Consider the following 15426-nt stretch of genomic DNA (forward strand, 5'->3'; position numbering starts at 1 on the left):
TCCAGGCTTGTGAACGATCCATCATAGAGCAGTCCTTGGCCCTGTGGAACAGCTTATCACCCAAGTGTTTAATGATGGCTGAAAGAAAGACAAGCATTGAAGCCGAAGGGTGGAGAGACTGTCCTCCATCGCCAGTGTCAAAGATAAATTATCTTTTATCTTCTGTGCAAGGGCTTTGAATTGTCTTTTATATATAAAAGTCTTTTATATTTCGCCCACAAAATACGGTCACTCCACGTTGCCATATATTCTGTGAAGAGCTTTGAGACGTCTCCACGAATTGATAAGGCGCTATATCAAATGCAAGAATTATCATTATTATTTACTGCGTTTCAGATTCCATTCAACTATTGATGATAAAAACATCATGTTCTATGGATCATCGACAAACACGTCCCATTTAAACATGTCTAAGAACAAGCTCAAGAGGCAGAGCCGGACGTTCACTCAGGTTCTCTATCGGAAGCTGAGCTATCGTGAGCGCCGCTGTGTGACTGATCTCCCAGCAGATCTAATGGACGACCCCGCAGAGCTCTCCATTCAGCTGTCGGCCCCCGGCATACTGAAGATCTTCGGCAATGAAATCTGCACCGGAGCAAATTACAAAAGTGTTTTGGCCACACCGATGTCCAGTGCCCAGGAGCTGGTGAAAGAAGCTCTGGAGCGTTACTCTGTGAGTAAGAGATGTGCCAGGCAGTACGTGCTCTGCGATGCCATTGGGAGGTTGGACGGGGCCAACAAACGCTGGCGGACAGAATGTCTCCGAGCTCTTGGGGACAACGAGAAGCCTCTTTTGCTCCAGGATCTGTGGAAACCCAAGGAAGGTTTTGCCAGAAGATTCGAGCTGCGACACCGGGCTGAGGTGGAGGAGATTGCCGCCAGGGAGAAAGACACAACAACTGCAGGTACATATGAATATGCTTACAGCATTGATCAGGTACATAATAATATTAATATACAACAACCACTGGCACTTATATAGCGCCCTCCACGTAGGGTAGCGTCTCAGAGCATTATAATAATAATCCTTTCAAGTCGTTGAGATGTCGCAAAGCACTTCACTTTGGGATGGTGGCGAGGTGCAGGGACTCCAGGAAGAGTTCCAGAGAGCAGGGTAGAAAGACTTTAAGCCTCTGAGACGCTACCCTGCGTGGAGGGTCCTGTATAAGTGCAAGTTGTTGTTTTGCTGTTGACTTTAAACTCACCAACCGATGCTAAATAATAATAATAATTCTTACATTTGATACAAATGTCTTGCACGTTAGGAGGATGTCTCAAAGAGCTTCACAGAATACACAGTAATGTAAAGTGGAGGGACTGTGTGTTTTTGTGGGCAAATAAGATCTGTTATTTGAGGATGTTGCAATATAGGAATTTTTCAACCTTCCCTTGTAGTTTCAATGACATAGCAAATATAGTGCAGACGGTCTCCGACAGCTACTGGTTTGTATATCTATATGCTCCCTCTTGGTGACATAATCCGGACATGGGGTCAACTTCTCACATATATGTGGATGACTCCCACTGTACCTCTCTGCCTCCACCCTTGACTCCAGGACCCACTGCTGGCCTGACAGAATGTCTGTCAGACACCACGTCCTGGATGAGAGCTAACTTTCTTCAGTTGAACATCAACAAGACCGAGGCTCCTGATTGGCTATCATCAGCACCTCCTAACCTCAGGTGCTGAGAGCATTAACGTCCATGGTTGCACAGTCCACCTCACTGAGCCAGTCTGGAACCTTGGTGTCTTGCTTGACCCTCAACTATCCTTTCTACCCCACATCTGTGCCATGACCCGCTCTGCCTTCCCTCACGTCCGCAACATTGCCTGGCTCCACCACTCTGACACAATACACTCACACAATCAGACACACAGTCACATACACAGGCACACACACATACACATACACACACACACACAAACAGATACGCACACACAAATCAACCATCTTCCAGGAGACAGTGAGATGTTATTGTATAACCCCTGATTTTAGTATCAATTGGTACAAAAAGCAACCGAGCACGGTTTTTCCCATTTACTGGGATCCTGGAGACAGACAAACTGGCCTAGTATTCCTTGGACATTCAGTTAGTAACGGTTGCCTCAGAAAACGATCGAGACACAAAATGCAGGGAGGCCGTGGACGGAGGGTTGGAGGGGAAAGAGACATTTTTCAGATGCTTGAATTCTTCATGAGGTGATGTACACTTTTTTCAGCTGCTTACCTTCCAAGCTTTTATTGTATTTCAGAGTTCAAATGTTATATTATAATGCGAATAATCTTTGCATTTGGTATAGCGCCTTATCATGTCGTTGAGATGTCTAAAAAAAAATTTAGTGGCCATGTGTTTGTAGATACAAATATGATAGCCGGTTTGTCAACCCAGCAATGTTCAATGAACAGCCATGAAATGAATGACCAATTTTATTGGGGAATTGTTGGCTAGGACACTGGGAGAGAGAAATTCCCTTCTCTTTTCAAACAGCGTGTGATGTTTAATATCTGCCTGAACAGGCAGACGGGGACAGGTTTATTGGTCTGATGTGAAGGACTGGGACCTGTGACAATGTAGCGCTCCCCACAATACAGTGCTGAAGTGTCAGCCTAGAATACAAGCTCAAAGTTTCAACAAGAGGCTCAAATCCCTTGTGAAGCCCCTCCCACTTCAAAAACTGCTTAAAGATTTTCCTGTCTGACCACACCTGTGGTCACTTCTCTCCAGCCCTCTCCTGCACCATCTCTGGAAAGGGCCCCAAGACTTTGCTCTATGTGAAGGAAGTCAGATAAATGGACATTATTGTTGTCCCTGCTGCTTGTGTCCTACTAGGACCACCCTAACTGTTAGGGATTTTTGGCTGAAGAGCCCAAGCTGATATAATTACACCTAAAATCAGGCATTTCTCAGACAAGTCTCCCAGATGCCTAAGAATGGTTTGATTTATTCCTCATCCATCACAGTCAATGTTTAAACGGATGCTTTGAGCTGCGTATTTATGCACAGCACAGATGTGTGTCTAGTAGTTGAACAAACCTAGTCTTTTAATGATACGGCCTGTCTTGTATGCTTTGCATAAACTATCAGTCACTTGTCAGTTCTCCCAGAAATAGTGGCAGTGGGGGTGTGGTAATACTCTTAGCCTATTTCAACATGGCGGAAAGAACTATTGACCAGAATATCAAGAACAGGATCTCCAATAGTGTAGTACTCGCTGAGTATTGCTCTGGAGCCTCAGGCTCTAGATCAAATCCCTGTGTGAACCCAGAACCTTCTGACTGAGAGACAAAAGTGACCGACCAACAGGGCACAGCTGAAGACACGTAGTTTTGTTGAAGAACTCAGTTTATCGTCTTGTTCATACAGAACGCCATCCATTATACTCTTGTCAGTTCCCCTGACCTTGTTCTGTTCTCCAGAGAGCAATATAAAGAGCCAAAAAGCGTGCTCTCAGAATTGACTCTAACCCTAACCTAATTCGGTCATATTCCATGCCACACAAGAACAGCCAGCGTTGACTCTGCCTTTTTCTCTGTGAAAAAGTGCCGCTTCTACTCAGTGCATTCCCCAAGGACAATGGGTACGAATGAAACATTGCTGTGTGGGGGATTCCCACGCTCTTGGCAATGCTAGTGCCACAAGAACATTATTCCACTGACATTGACTTTGATATCACTGTGGACCTTGTGCAGAAATATTCTTAGAAATGTTCTGAAACAAGATTACATAAAGGATACATAACAACATGTGCTGTTGTTGTAAATAGCTCGAACACACACACTGTGATGGACGAGGAACAAACTAAAAGTAAATTTAGCTCCTGAACAACATATTTCATTTTTTTAAGGTTCTAAATATATTGAAAGATGTTGGAACTCTCAAGTTAGTAAATTTGCTGCGTTTATTTTTTCCCCTTATTGGGAGTTGGGATGAACAGCAAATTCTTAGAAAAACAAATTGGTAAACGATGCCAATTTCTAGACATTGTGGGTGAGTGGTTGGGGAGGGGTTATTTATTTTTATATAAAAAGGAATCAGATTTCCCACATCTCGCTTCCCTGCAGTAAACCTGGGTAAGCACCAGTCAGCCACGGCGATTAAGATAATGCATCGGAGAGTTTGACTGTAGACGATGAACGGCAGTAAGTGTAAGTATAAGTGTAACACTGGGAGCTTTACTATGTTGGCAGGCTGGGTGCAGTCATGATAAAATGTCACTGAGGGGACAGGTAGATTTGATCTATTTTTTACTTACTTTCCTTCCCATGTTTTGGAGGGAATAGTAAAACCAGTCGAATGAAGTGTGAAATTACGTCTATAAATAGAATGAATATTGTGTTTGGTCAAAGGAACATTCGCTGACCAAGAATTTAACATTGAAGAATTCAATTAGCAAATGTAATTAATCGTTACGAGATTTAATGCATGTCAGAAGTTTCTCGACCTCCAAAGACCTAATATATGAAGTTATGTGAATAAAGCTGTAATTTAACAGTTCAAATGCTATTTCTTAATGAAAAAGCACAGGAAATACCACAAAGTTTAAATGCAGAAGGAAGAATACGAAAAAAATTATCATTTTACTTTTCGTTAAACCTCCCATTGGTGCATATATCCAGTCAGACCCTGTTACACCACACTTGGGTATAACACTGGATGGATATCATGCCGTATACTGGGCAATGTTTGTTTAGGTGATCACTGGAAATGCTCTCCAGACTAGGCTTCCTGCGCACATGGTTCAGTGATGTCAGCGGTAATCTGGCGACCCGGAAATGCTGACCACTTTTATAATGTGACCCTTTCTAACACAGGGTCTCATATTATGGACCCAAACGGCCAGAGTCTGAATATAAATTAAATGTTCAGTGAAGCCTACTCTCGACATGCTGACACTGTGAGGATTGAAGGCAAAGGCGAACGATGGTTTGTGGATGGGACCAGGGACAGATTGCAGATTGAGTGAGACTTGGTGGAACACGGCAAATAGGGAACCTGAGCCAACTGCCTGCAGCGATCAATCATCGTGACAGTTACTACAGCAAAAGCGTTAGAAGAAGTGGAGCAATTTGAATTTAATGAATATGTGCAATATGTATCAGGTCAAAATGAAATCCTAAAGGCAATTGGCTTTTCTTCAGTTTTCAGAGACAAGGTGTGCATGGCTGTGTTTTTCATACTTATGGCCATTTTAACCTCTTAACTTTATAGTGGCAAATCCAGCTAGTGAGGGCTCAAACCTGCAGATTGTCAGATGTCTAATGACCAACTAGTGGCTATCTAACCTGGGGGAAGAAAGAGGTCAACTGAGTTTCTCCTATTGGCTGAGCTGGTTCCAAGGTGATATCCTGGGAATGGAATATCAGAATTGAGTCAGGTCTCTGTGGCCAACTCAGGTTCCTGAGCCAGGTGAGCTCCAAGGCACTGTTGATGATAGACCAGACAGCCTGCCTCAGCAGCAGGACTTGGAGGAGCATTAGGTGAACAAGGTGCGACCTTCTGGGCGAGATTCTGTTACAGGTAAAGAGAAAGTTATCTAATAATAAATAATTCTTGCATTTGTTATAGCGCCTTATCACATCATTGAGCTGTCTCAAAGCGCTTCAAACTAAAGTGAATTGACTGTATATTTTGTGGGTGAACATATGAGGATGAGGTGCATGTTATATAGAGGTTATTACAATTGGATGACTCAAAATCTGTCAGACTTGTGACAATATTTCTTCACATAATATGTGAAAATGTTAGATATTATTGTAATTATAAATAGAGTATTTTCTGTTCAAAGGGAATTGTATTATAATGAACCCTACAGTAATAAATCCTAATAGTATAATAATAATAATCCTCACGTGTAGATATAGCATTGTTGAGACATCTTAAAGCACTTGTATATTTTATGGGCAAAACACAGCAGCCAATTTCGCACAAGTGTCCCACAAACAGTCGTATCATACAGTTATAAAAAATAAGTGGTTATAATTTTATGTTCTGAACAAAAGTACAAACAGTTGGAAGAGGCCAAAGCTTGCTTTAAAAGGCTAGGCTGCCCTGAGAGATTTGATTCTTAATTCTTTCCAGATATTAATGCTCAAGCACGGAAACTACAGAGGAATCGTGCAAAAGGCAACAACCCAGCAATGTCAGGCTGCACATATGAGCTGCTGCCTCTCAGACGCAGTGTCAGTGAGACAAGTCTGACTCTGGCTGGGAATCAGGCGGAGGAACAACAACAACGGCTGTACTCCACGCTGCCCGGGTTGCCGGTGAGGAGGAGCAAGAAGGAGAGACTCCACACGGCAAGCAGTAAAAAGGAGCAGAAGGGCAACGTTCAAGATCCCTTGGTCTCTGTTGGCCAGCTCCCTCACCTGCTGCTTCTGCAAGGATACAACCATCCGAATGTAAGTGCGATACACAAACTCTGTGATATTCCTTCAGGACAGGGTTAGTGTAATAATAATATTGATATAGCGCCTTATCACATCTCAAAGTGTTTCACAGGAAATACTGTAAAGTGGAGTAAGTGACCAAGTTTACTTGGGGATTGTAAGACACAAATCCAGAACTGGTTAGTGTTGGGAGCACAAACACACTCATTGCCGTCTGCAGCGAATGTAGAATGTACAGCAGAAATGAACAACGAATGTCAGACTTTATGAATAATCCAAAATGTAACATTATGAGGCCAATATTGAATTGTAAAGTTAAGAGTGAAGCAAATTCAGAGGCAGGTGATACAACCATAATTAATTAGCACTAAACAAAAGTTAATTACCGCATAGTTACACAGTATCGCATCTGCCATCACATCAAAGTGCTTGGCTTATATTGACCCGTCAATAGCTTGACTTAATAATACAATAACACAATATAATAATAAGTATATAAAACACATTTTACATAACAATGCTAAACCATGATTGAGTAAAAGTAGTTAAAAAGATGAATTTTTAAAAAAAAATGAATTATAACCAAGGTCTAAAAGGACGTTAACCACATCTAATTACCATTAAACACGCTTTGAGGATAAGAAGCATTTTCTCCCAATGATATTGAGTTGGAGGTAAGCTGAACTGGCTCCAAGGTGATATGTTTAGCAACGGAATGTGGGAATGGAGCCAGCCCTCTCTGATGGTTGTGGCGCGGTGTGACTGTGTGACGGTGTGTGGCGCGGTGTGACTGTGTGACTGTGTGTGGCGCGGTGTGACTGTGTGACGGTGTGTGACGGTGTGTGACTGTGTGACGGTGTGTGGTGTGACTGTGTGGCACGGTGTGACTGTGTGCGTGTGATGGCAGGATGGCCTGGTTTACCCTCTGGATGGCGAGAGCCACATCGTGGGGCGGGAGACTGCCTCGGCCAAGCCCAACATCTGTCTTCTAGCCCCTGACATCCTGCCGCTGCACTGCCGGGTGAGGAGGGTCCGGGGGGCCAAGGCGGGGGAGCAGAGGGTACTCGAGCTCGAGCCCTTCCCCGATGCCCGTGTGTCTGTCAGCCTCTCGCAGGTGGAACAGGCGACGGCGCTCCGACACGGCGATCTGGTGGGGTTCGGTCGTTGCTACCTCTTCCTCTTCCGAGACCCTCAGCGAACCATGGAGCTACCAGCCCACACCCACTCCCTACTGAGGAACCTGCACCGCCCGGCACAGCCCAGGGCTCCACACAGCAGGACCACCTGCCAGGTGTGTGGCTCCGTGTTGTGGGACAGTCCGTCTGCCGGCGGGGAGCTGCTGCCTGTTTCTGCCATCGGGGAAAGCAGCGCCAATTGTGGTGATGGCGGTGGGACCCAGAGGAAGAGGCTACAGCTGGAGTATCATCAGGCCTTTGAGGAGCTACTGGTGGACAAGATCCTGACGCTCATCGAACCCTGTGCTGACGATCACAAGCTGACCCCCGCCTGTCTGCTGTGTCTGTGTGTCCAACATTCAGCCAGCAGCTTCCAGCCCGGTCAGGTTATGAAGCTGCTGCTGAGGATTGCGGACAAGATCCAAGCTGTCGCATGGGTCAGTGCCACGTTACATTATTCAACCTTATCATAATAATCTTTGTGCTTGGTGTAGCATCTAATCGAAGCTCATCACGGAATACACTGTAAAGTGTAGTGACTGTGTATTTTGTGGGCAAAATGCGGCAAACAATTGCGTGCAGCAGTGTCCCACAGACAGTCATGGGTTATTATTATTTTTTGAAGGGATTATTACCGCCGATTAGTCATTCACCAATCGACTAACAACCGGGTTCCTACTTACTGCTAGGTAAGCAGAGGTATGTGGAGTAAGGGAACTTGCCTAAGGTTTTACCCTGCTCGGGCATCAAACCCAGGCCCTCTCACTTGTGAGATGAGTGCTCTAACCAATACACCACAGGCCTCCACAATACACCACAAGCCTCCCTGTACACCACAGGGCTACAGAATACACTACAGAGCTGCATGTCCTTCTCAGTCGAGGGAGCTTGAGGGGCGAGTCACGCAGATGTCAGCTTTGTCCAGTCGCCTTTTGCCCATTGCTGTCAGTGAGGAACCTTTCTGTTGTGGCTCAGGGCTGTGTTAAAGCCTTGCACACACACTCACTGCTGTGTATTGAGGTTCCACCATATACATGGCTGCCATGCTTTACTCATCTATGTACCTAGAGTTGGTGGTTTTCCATTTTTTGGGGAGCAGGGAATTTAGACTTTTAATTAATACCAGCTGTACCCATTGCAGCTTCACTTGCAACCAAAAGATCCAATATGGAATGTAGATTGACATACAGACAGACAAACATTTTATCTTTATCTATACTCATCTGGGAGGACTTCTGTGTGAGTACTCATTTTGCCCATGCTGCTCTTTGAGTGGGCAACTCATTTTGGCGCATTGTTGCAGTCCTTTCAGCATTGAAGTGCAGTCGCACTGTTCTTTGTTCTTTAGTTTGCTGTTCTCCGCACAGAAGTTCGGCTGTGTCTCCCCCGTGTCTCCCGAATCCTCTGCTCCACTATTAGCGTCCATGCCTTCAGCCACTAAACCCCGAAACTTTGGAACTCTCTCCCTCAACCCCTTGGCTTCGCCCCCTCCTTCCCCATCTTCAGGTTGCGCCCGAAGACCTTCCTCTTCGACTGTGCCTACGGTTACTTTCTCCCTGCCCCTGGCTCGGCCTCAGGCTCCACTATTGTCAAGCTCCAAGACGTCCGGCGTGGAGGGGGCTATATAAAAGCAAACTGAGAAATGCCTTCTCTCTTCGTCTAGCATTTTTACTTATCCTTGAAAAGTTTGATTTTCACTTAGGCATCTTTATAATGACCAATATAAATGTATCACTTATAATCACTGGGACGTCTTCCCGACATGGAAGTCCCTTTAAAAATGTAATTTTGTTGTTGTTGCTATGACTTAGCTTCGTCTGGGTTCTTTATTTTGTTCCCGCCTCTGCTTGGCTATGTGGGTGCTCTGTGACGCACGATGCCACAGCACCACGGTCAGCCGGGCGGCCACCAGGTGTAACTGCAGCGAAGAACGCAAAACTGAAATACATTTTAAACAAATATGCCCATGCTACTCCCAGTTGCAAGACCTTTCCGATAAGGTATAAATCATGTCACTATGTCAACAGTTATTGAGATCCTTTTTGAAGCGCAGACAGACATTGTCATTTTACTAGTATAGATTGTTGACCTACATTTTAAACTTGATTTTTGGGGGGGGTTTTCTCACTTTTTAATCCAGATTGTTGGGCTAGTGGTCACTTGTTCCTGGCTCAGTTATGCTGGTCATTCTCTCGCTTCTGAGTCAGAAGGTTGTGGGTTTAACCCTTTTTACCACCCCTCCCCCTTACCCATTCCCCACATCACTCCCTTGGCTCCTTCAAGGCCCATCTCAAACCCTCCTCTGCGACTGCACCTCTGTTTACCCTCCTACCCCCACCCTCCCTTGCCCTTCACCCCTCCTGATCCCAACCTCCAGTTCAAGTCCAAATCCCTGACTGTCCAGCAGCTTGGGACATCCTCCTGACATGAAAGGCACTGTGTAAATGTAATATTTTGTTGTGCAGGACAAGGAGTTGTTTGTCTCTGATGCTGTGCAGCAAACTTAGCAACGGTTATTGAAACCAAAGTGCAGAAATCCCATCTCGTCGTCAAGTGAAGTCAGATGTCGTAAAGCTGTAACTTTCACAATTTGGTTTCTCGGGTTTCAGAAAATCAGTTAAAATCAGGTCAATTTAAAATTATCAAAAAACACAACGGTAAATCATCAGCAAGCACATGCACTGGTCGACAGATGTCTCTTATAAAGTTGCTCCAGCTCATGGCAATTGTACCCATCAGCCTAGCTTATTAACTGACACACCTCGAGGTCAGAAGGTTGTGTGTTCAAGCCTCACGTAGGGGCTCTAGCTCAGTCCAGGCTGACTCTCTGATGCAATGTTCGGGATGGAGCGCTATATTGTCGTTTGAGATGTCAAACCGACATCCTGTCTGTCTGCTCAGGTGAACATTAGAGATCCTGCAACACTCATTGCAAAGAAAAGGGGGAGGGGTAAGGTCTTTACAAGGACAGGATAATGAGAGAGGGAGAACGTAAGAATTGCTAGACAAAAGAAGACCAAGATCCATCCAGTTCACCTTCCACAATTCTAGCAGTTGTATGCACCTGTCATGTCCCAAACTATAAACTCTATCCAAAGGCACAAACGAAGAGGTAGGTTTTTACAGAGGGCAAAAGCACGGATAGACTTGGAGGAGGGGAGACAGAGAGGCAGAGGTTATGGGCGGAGGTTCTGAAGGCTTAGCCACTGATTGGGGCAAGTCCCTGTTAGACGAGAGGAGGTGAAAAAGGATTGAAAACAGGAAGGGAGGGAGGCGGAGGGATTTGGGGATGTGACATCCAGATTACTATGTTCTTACTCGAACGGGTGTGTTTTTCCACAGGAGAAGACCAGAGAGTTGGCAGAGAAACAATCCGAACAGTAAGTCCTCCAGTTCTCATAACCAGTGATTTGGTTCCAAAGTCTCTTTAGCTCTTTTCACTGAGCCCTGCTATGGTCAGTGAACACTATCAAGATTTGGCTGCTCTCCTGGTATGTTGGTTTCCACGTAACTGACTAAAGTAAGGAGTAGAGCAGCAGAGCAGTGCTTAATGATATTACGCACTGAGCAGCGCAGGAGATTGGGGAGGTGGGAGGGTGGGGTGGGGGGTGGTGAGTTGGTGGAAGGCACAGAGGGTTTACATATGAGCTTTGAAAGCAGAGGAAAGGGAACGAGGAGGAAAGAGTGAGAGAGAGTTCCAGATTGTGTGTGTGGTTCCATGGGTCCCATCTAAGTTGCCAAGTGATATAGCATTAGCATTGAGCTGCATGCAAATGAGTTCTGAACAAATGTGATGTGAAGACATTTTTTAACAGTGATGTGTTTTTCACCTTCTATGTGTTACGAATGGAGTAATTGTGTTGTCTTTTCCTCCCACCAAATCCTTCACTGCCTTCATCACCCAGCCAGGATACAACGACTCTGCCTCTACTCAGCATCGCAGACCTGGTGCCAGACTTGCAGCACATTTTTTTCTGGATGTCCAACTCCATTGAGCTGCTTTACTTCATCCAGCAGAAGGTCCCAGACTACATCCAGGGCATTGAGGACCTGGATCACTCACGAGACATAGTTGTGCATTTAGCAGGTACTGAGAACTGAAAACATACAACAAATTACATTGGAAGGACATCCCAAGGTGCTGGACAGTCAGGGATTTGGACCCGAGCTGGAAGTTGGGATCAGGAGAGGTGGAGGGCAGGGGGTGGAGGTAGCAGGCTGACCAAAGGCGCGGTCGAAGAAGAAGGTCTTGAAAGCCTTGAAGAGGCAAGAGAGGGAGTGAGATGAAAGGACTGTGGGATGGAGTTTCAAAGGGTGTGGGCAGAGAGGCTGAAGGCTTGACTGCTGATGGTGGGACAGGCAGGTCGGGAACATGGAACAGGCCTGAGCTGCTGAGACGAGGAAGCGGACAGATCAGTATGGAAGTACACAAAGGGGAAATGGATAACATTTAGAGGATTAAGACATAAGAGGTGATGGTGCAAAGGCCAGGGGAATGGGATTAGAGTAGATGCTTCCAATTAGGCATAATTTACATTGTAATGATAGAAACAATCCTTGAATTTAATACAGCGTCTATAACATCAAAAATTCTAGGACAATTGCATTCCGTTCGATTGTTCCTAACTCAAGATAAAAATCAGTTCAACACTAAGTGTTGTTCATTCTGATCAGAATAACACATGTTTTAAGACAGCCACAGTGTAAAACTAATCTCCTGATCAATGTTAGCATTGTCTAGTACTTTGTGATCTTTGTGCGTTTAAATAATCTAAAGTAAGGTTTAACCTCCTCACTTATGTTCAGCAAAGGGCCAAAGGCAGGAGAGAGTGTAGGTGTCAAGAGAGGAATCAAACACATTGCAGAAAACATAGCAGAGGCAGAGAATTTCAGTCGGATTGCAGTCTCGGATCTCAGAAACTTCATTGTTACCAGTGTATTACTTCCATAATAATAATAATAATCCTTGCATTTGATGTAGCGCTTTTCACGTCGGGAGGACGTCCCAAAGCGCTTCACAGAACACACTGTAAAGTGAATTGATTGTATATTTGTGGGCGAACACGGCAGCCAATTGCGCACAGCAATGTCCCACAAACAGTCGTAGATTGAAAATGACCAATTTATTATTGTTTTTGGTTTTGGAGGGATTATTATTATGGAGTCCCGCAGGGTAGTTTTTAGCGAGCGAGAGGACTCGGGTTCAATTCCCAGGTGAGACAGGGCGAAACCTTCGGCAAGTTTCCTTATTCCACACACCTCTGTTTACTTAGTAAGTAGGAAACTGGTTGTTAGTCGATTGGCGGATCGCTTTCTGGGTGTAATAACCTTCCTTGGCTGCCACGATTGACAGTCAATTCACTTACAATATATCCTGTGAAACACTTTGAAACAAAGCGCTGTATTAAATGCAATGATTATTATGTGATCTGAGATTACAGAGTTAGTCCAAGCCTGTGGTGTAACTGGCAGCCCCCCCAAGCCCCTCACCAGGAACGATATAGCATTGAACTTAACTTAGGGAATTGGTTCACAGACTGCAACGTGAGGCTGTGTTAGGAACAAGTTACCATCTCCACCTTAGTGTAAATGTGACATATAGAAACACATATGGGCTCACAGGAGCAGATATGGAATACTAAGTGGTAGTTAACCTGCCTAGTCAATGCCAGTCAACTTTCCCTCCCTCCCTCGATCTGCAGGATACAAGTGAGATGCATTCTCTCCCACGCAGGAAGCGTAGTACCTGTTCTACACTGTCAGGACACTTTTTTAACTGAGCGACAGTGGCACTGGCCGCGATGACATGCTGCATGACTTTCTGAGGATTTCAGAAAACAAATCAGCTGTGATAGATGTCAGACAAAGCCACTTTAAATACCTTAGATTAGCGAGAGCTTGCCATCTGCATGTCCTTGCAGCCAACTGCTCAGTTCAGAGACAATAAAGGCCTATTTCACAACTTAAACACTTAAAATTTCAGCCGCAATTTGAAATCTGCCTTGAGACTTAGCGCGTGTAAATTGCTCCCTATATTCATCCTGACCGATCTTCTTTTTGTTAATGTGAAAGAGAGATCCTTCCAAGTTGATAAAGCGCTATACCAAATGCAAGGATTATTGTTATTGAAGCTGTTTAACTATCTTTACTTTAACCAACAACAAGGCATCTTTGAGGAAGTTGGGTTTCTCCCGTTTGTCCTGGCGAACACTTAAAATTGTTCACTCATTCTATAGCTGTTTGTGGGATGTTGCTGCAACCAAATTGGCTGCTTTTATTTTCATGCCATAAAATATACACAAAAGCTCAAAATGATTGATCATCACAATATTCATTTTACATTTTATATAATGCCTGAAACATTGAAACATCTCAAAGTGCTTCACGGGGAATTGCTGTCAGGTGTAGTGACTGAGTATTTGCATATGGTCTCCAACAAACACACAGTCACTCCACTTTACAGTGTATCTTATGAAACACTTTGAGACTTTCTCCCAACGTGAAAGGTCCTCAAGGGCTCTGAGACGCCGTCCGGCATGGAGGGTGTGCTATAAATGCAAGTTGTTGTTGTCCTCGGCTGCCAATAAAATTAACTTCCTTTATCCTTGGCAAAGTAGCATTCTGGACACTTCCCCCCCATCCCCCATCGCCACCTGATTACGCTTGCCCCTGTCACGCTCAGTACTGATCTTGATTTGCGTTCAGTTTAGAAAAACAACAACAATAAGATTCCATTTATAGAGCGCCTTTCACGTCGGGAGGACGTCCCAAGGCGCTGTACAGTTGGGTCAGGACCCGAGCAGGGGGGAAATGGTCATTGAAAGAAACGTTCTTGAGGTGACATTGTAAATTTTGTCAAACCAACAACCCATTGTACTTTATGTATTCGAGAGCCATTTACTCTTCCTCGTGAGGAGGTTGTAGTCTGATGCTAGGGGGAGCTTTACATCCACTGCACACGCTAATACAGTACAAGAATTTGAATATGAACGAGGGAGAAATAACAGGCAATGAGGATTCGTGTCCTATCTGTCCCTCCCTAAACATTAAACTAACACTAATACTGAAATGTTTTATTGACTTCTATAAACACAGCCCTAAAAAGTAATCCCTGTCCTAATGTGCACATGATTCCCCTCACTCGCACACACTCGCAAACACACACATACACACACACACACGTACAGCATTCACGTAACTAGGCAACCATAGATAATAAAACAAAATTGATTGAATCAGACACTGTATAGATCTGGGATTTTCAGGTTACTCTGAACCATTGCGAAACCACGGTAATTTTATCTCCTCAAGAGCTTTAGCTGTGGTTGTCTGAGTGATGTATTGGTCAATGAAACCATTATGCACATTTGAAGGTTTCCTGCCGTGTGTGGTAGCTTGAACACATTTATTACTTTCCCGAAAGGTTGATTGCGAACAATTTAGAAGATTGTAACTACCGAGAATAATCACAATAGTTTTTTCTTGATGAGGAGGAAAAGGTTTTTAAATAGATGTTTGTTTAGTATCTCAAAAATGAAAATCAGTATTATGTTTTTTTTCTGGACAAAATCAGGGTCCATTTAATGGGACATTCAATATTTAACGCATTCAGTGGCCCCGCTCCCATCCATCCCATCCCAATACCATTTTCATTGTGGTATTGGATTAAGGTTTAGATTACCTGCTTCCATTGTTAGTTGTCGAAATAATCTCTTTAGTATCATAATAATCCTTGCATTTGATGTAGGGCCTTATCACTCATTGAAGCATCTCAAAGCGCTTCACAGAATATACCTCAAAGTGAATTGACTGTATATTTTGTAGGCCAAACACAGTAGCCAATTGTGCACAGCAGCGTCCCA

At 44.4% G+C, this 15426-nt stretch overlaps 1 protein-coding gene across 1 annotated transcript in view; it reads left to right on the forward strand.

Annotated features, from left to right (window-relative positions):
* Nucleotides 1–343: 343 nt before the first annotated feature.
* Nucleotides 344–15426, forward strand: part of radil (Ras association and DIL domains) — a 31682-nt gene continuing 16599 nt past the window's right edge. The window contains exons 1-5 of the mRNA XM_007906134.2: nucleotides 344–905; nucleotides 6082–6401; nucleotides 7297–8001; nucleotides 10907–10944; nucleotides 11470–11651. Of these exons, the coding sequence (XP_007904325.2) occupies nucleotides 368–905; nucleotides 6082–6401; nucleotides 7297–8001; nucleotides 10907–10944; nucleotides 11470–11651 (1783 nt within the window). The 5' untranslated portion in view covers nucleotides 344–367. The remainder of the gene's footprint in view (nucleotides 906–6081; nucleotides 6402–7296; nucleotides 8002–10906; nucleotides 10945–11469; nucleotides 11652–15426) is intronic.

This window comes from Callorhinchus milii, unplaced genomic scaffold (genome assembly GCF_018977255.1).
Source record: "Callorhinchus milii isolate IMCB2004 unplaced genomic scaffold, IMCB_Cmil_1.0 Scaffold16, whole genome shotgun sequence".
In the NCBI taxonomy this organism is placed as follows: Eukaryota; Metazoa; Chordata; class Chondrichthyes; order Chimaeriformes; family Callorhinchidae; genus Callorhinchus; species Callorhinchus milii.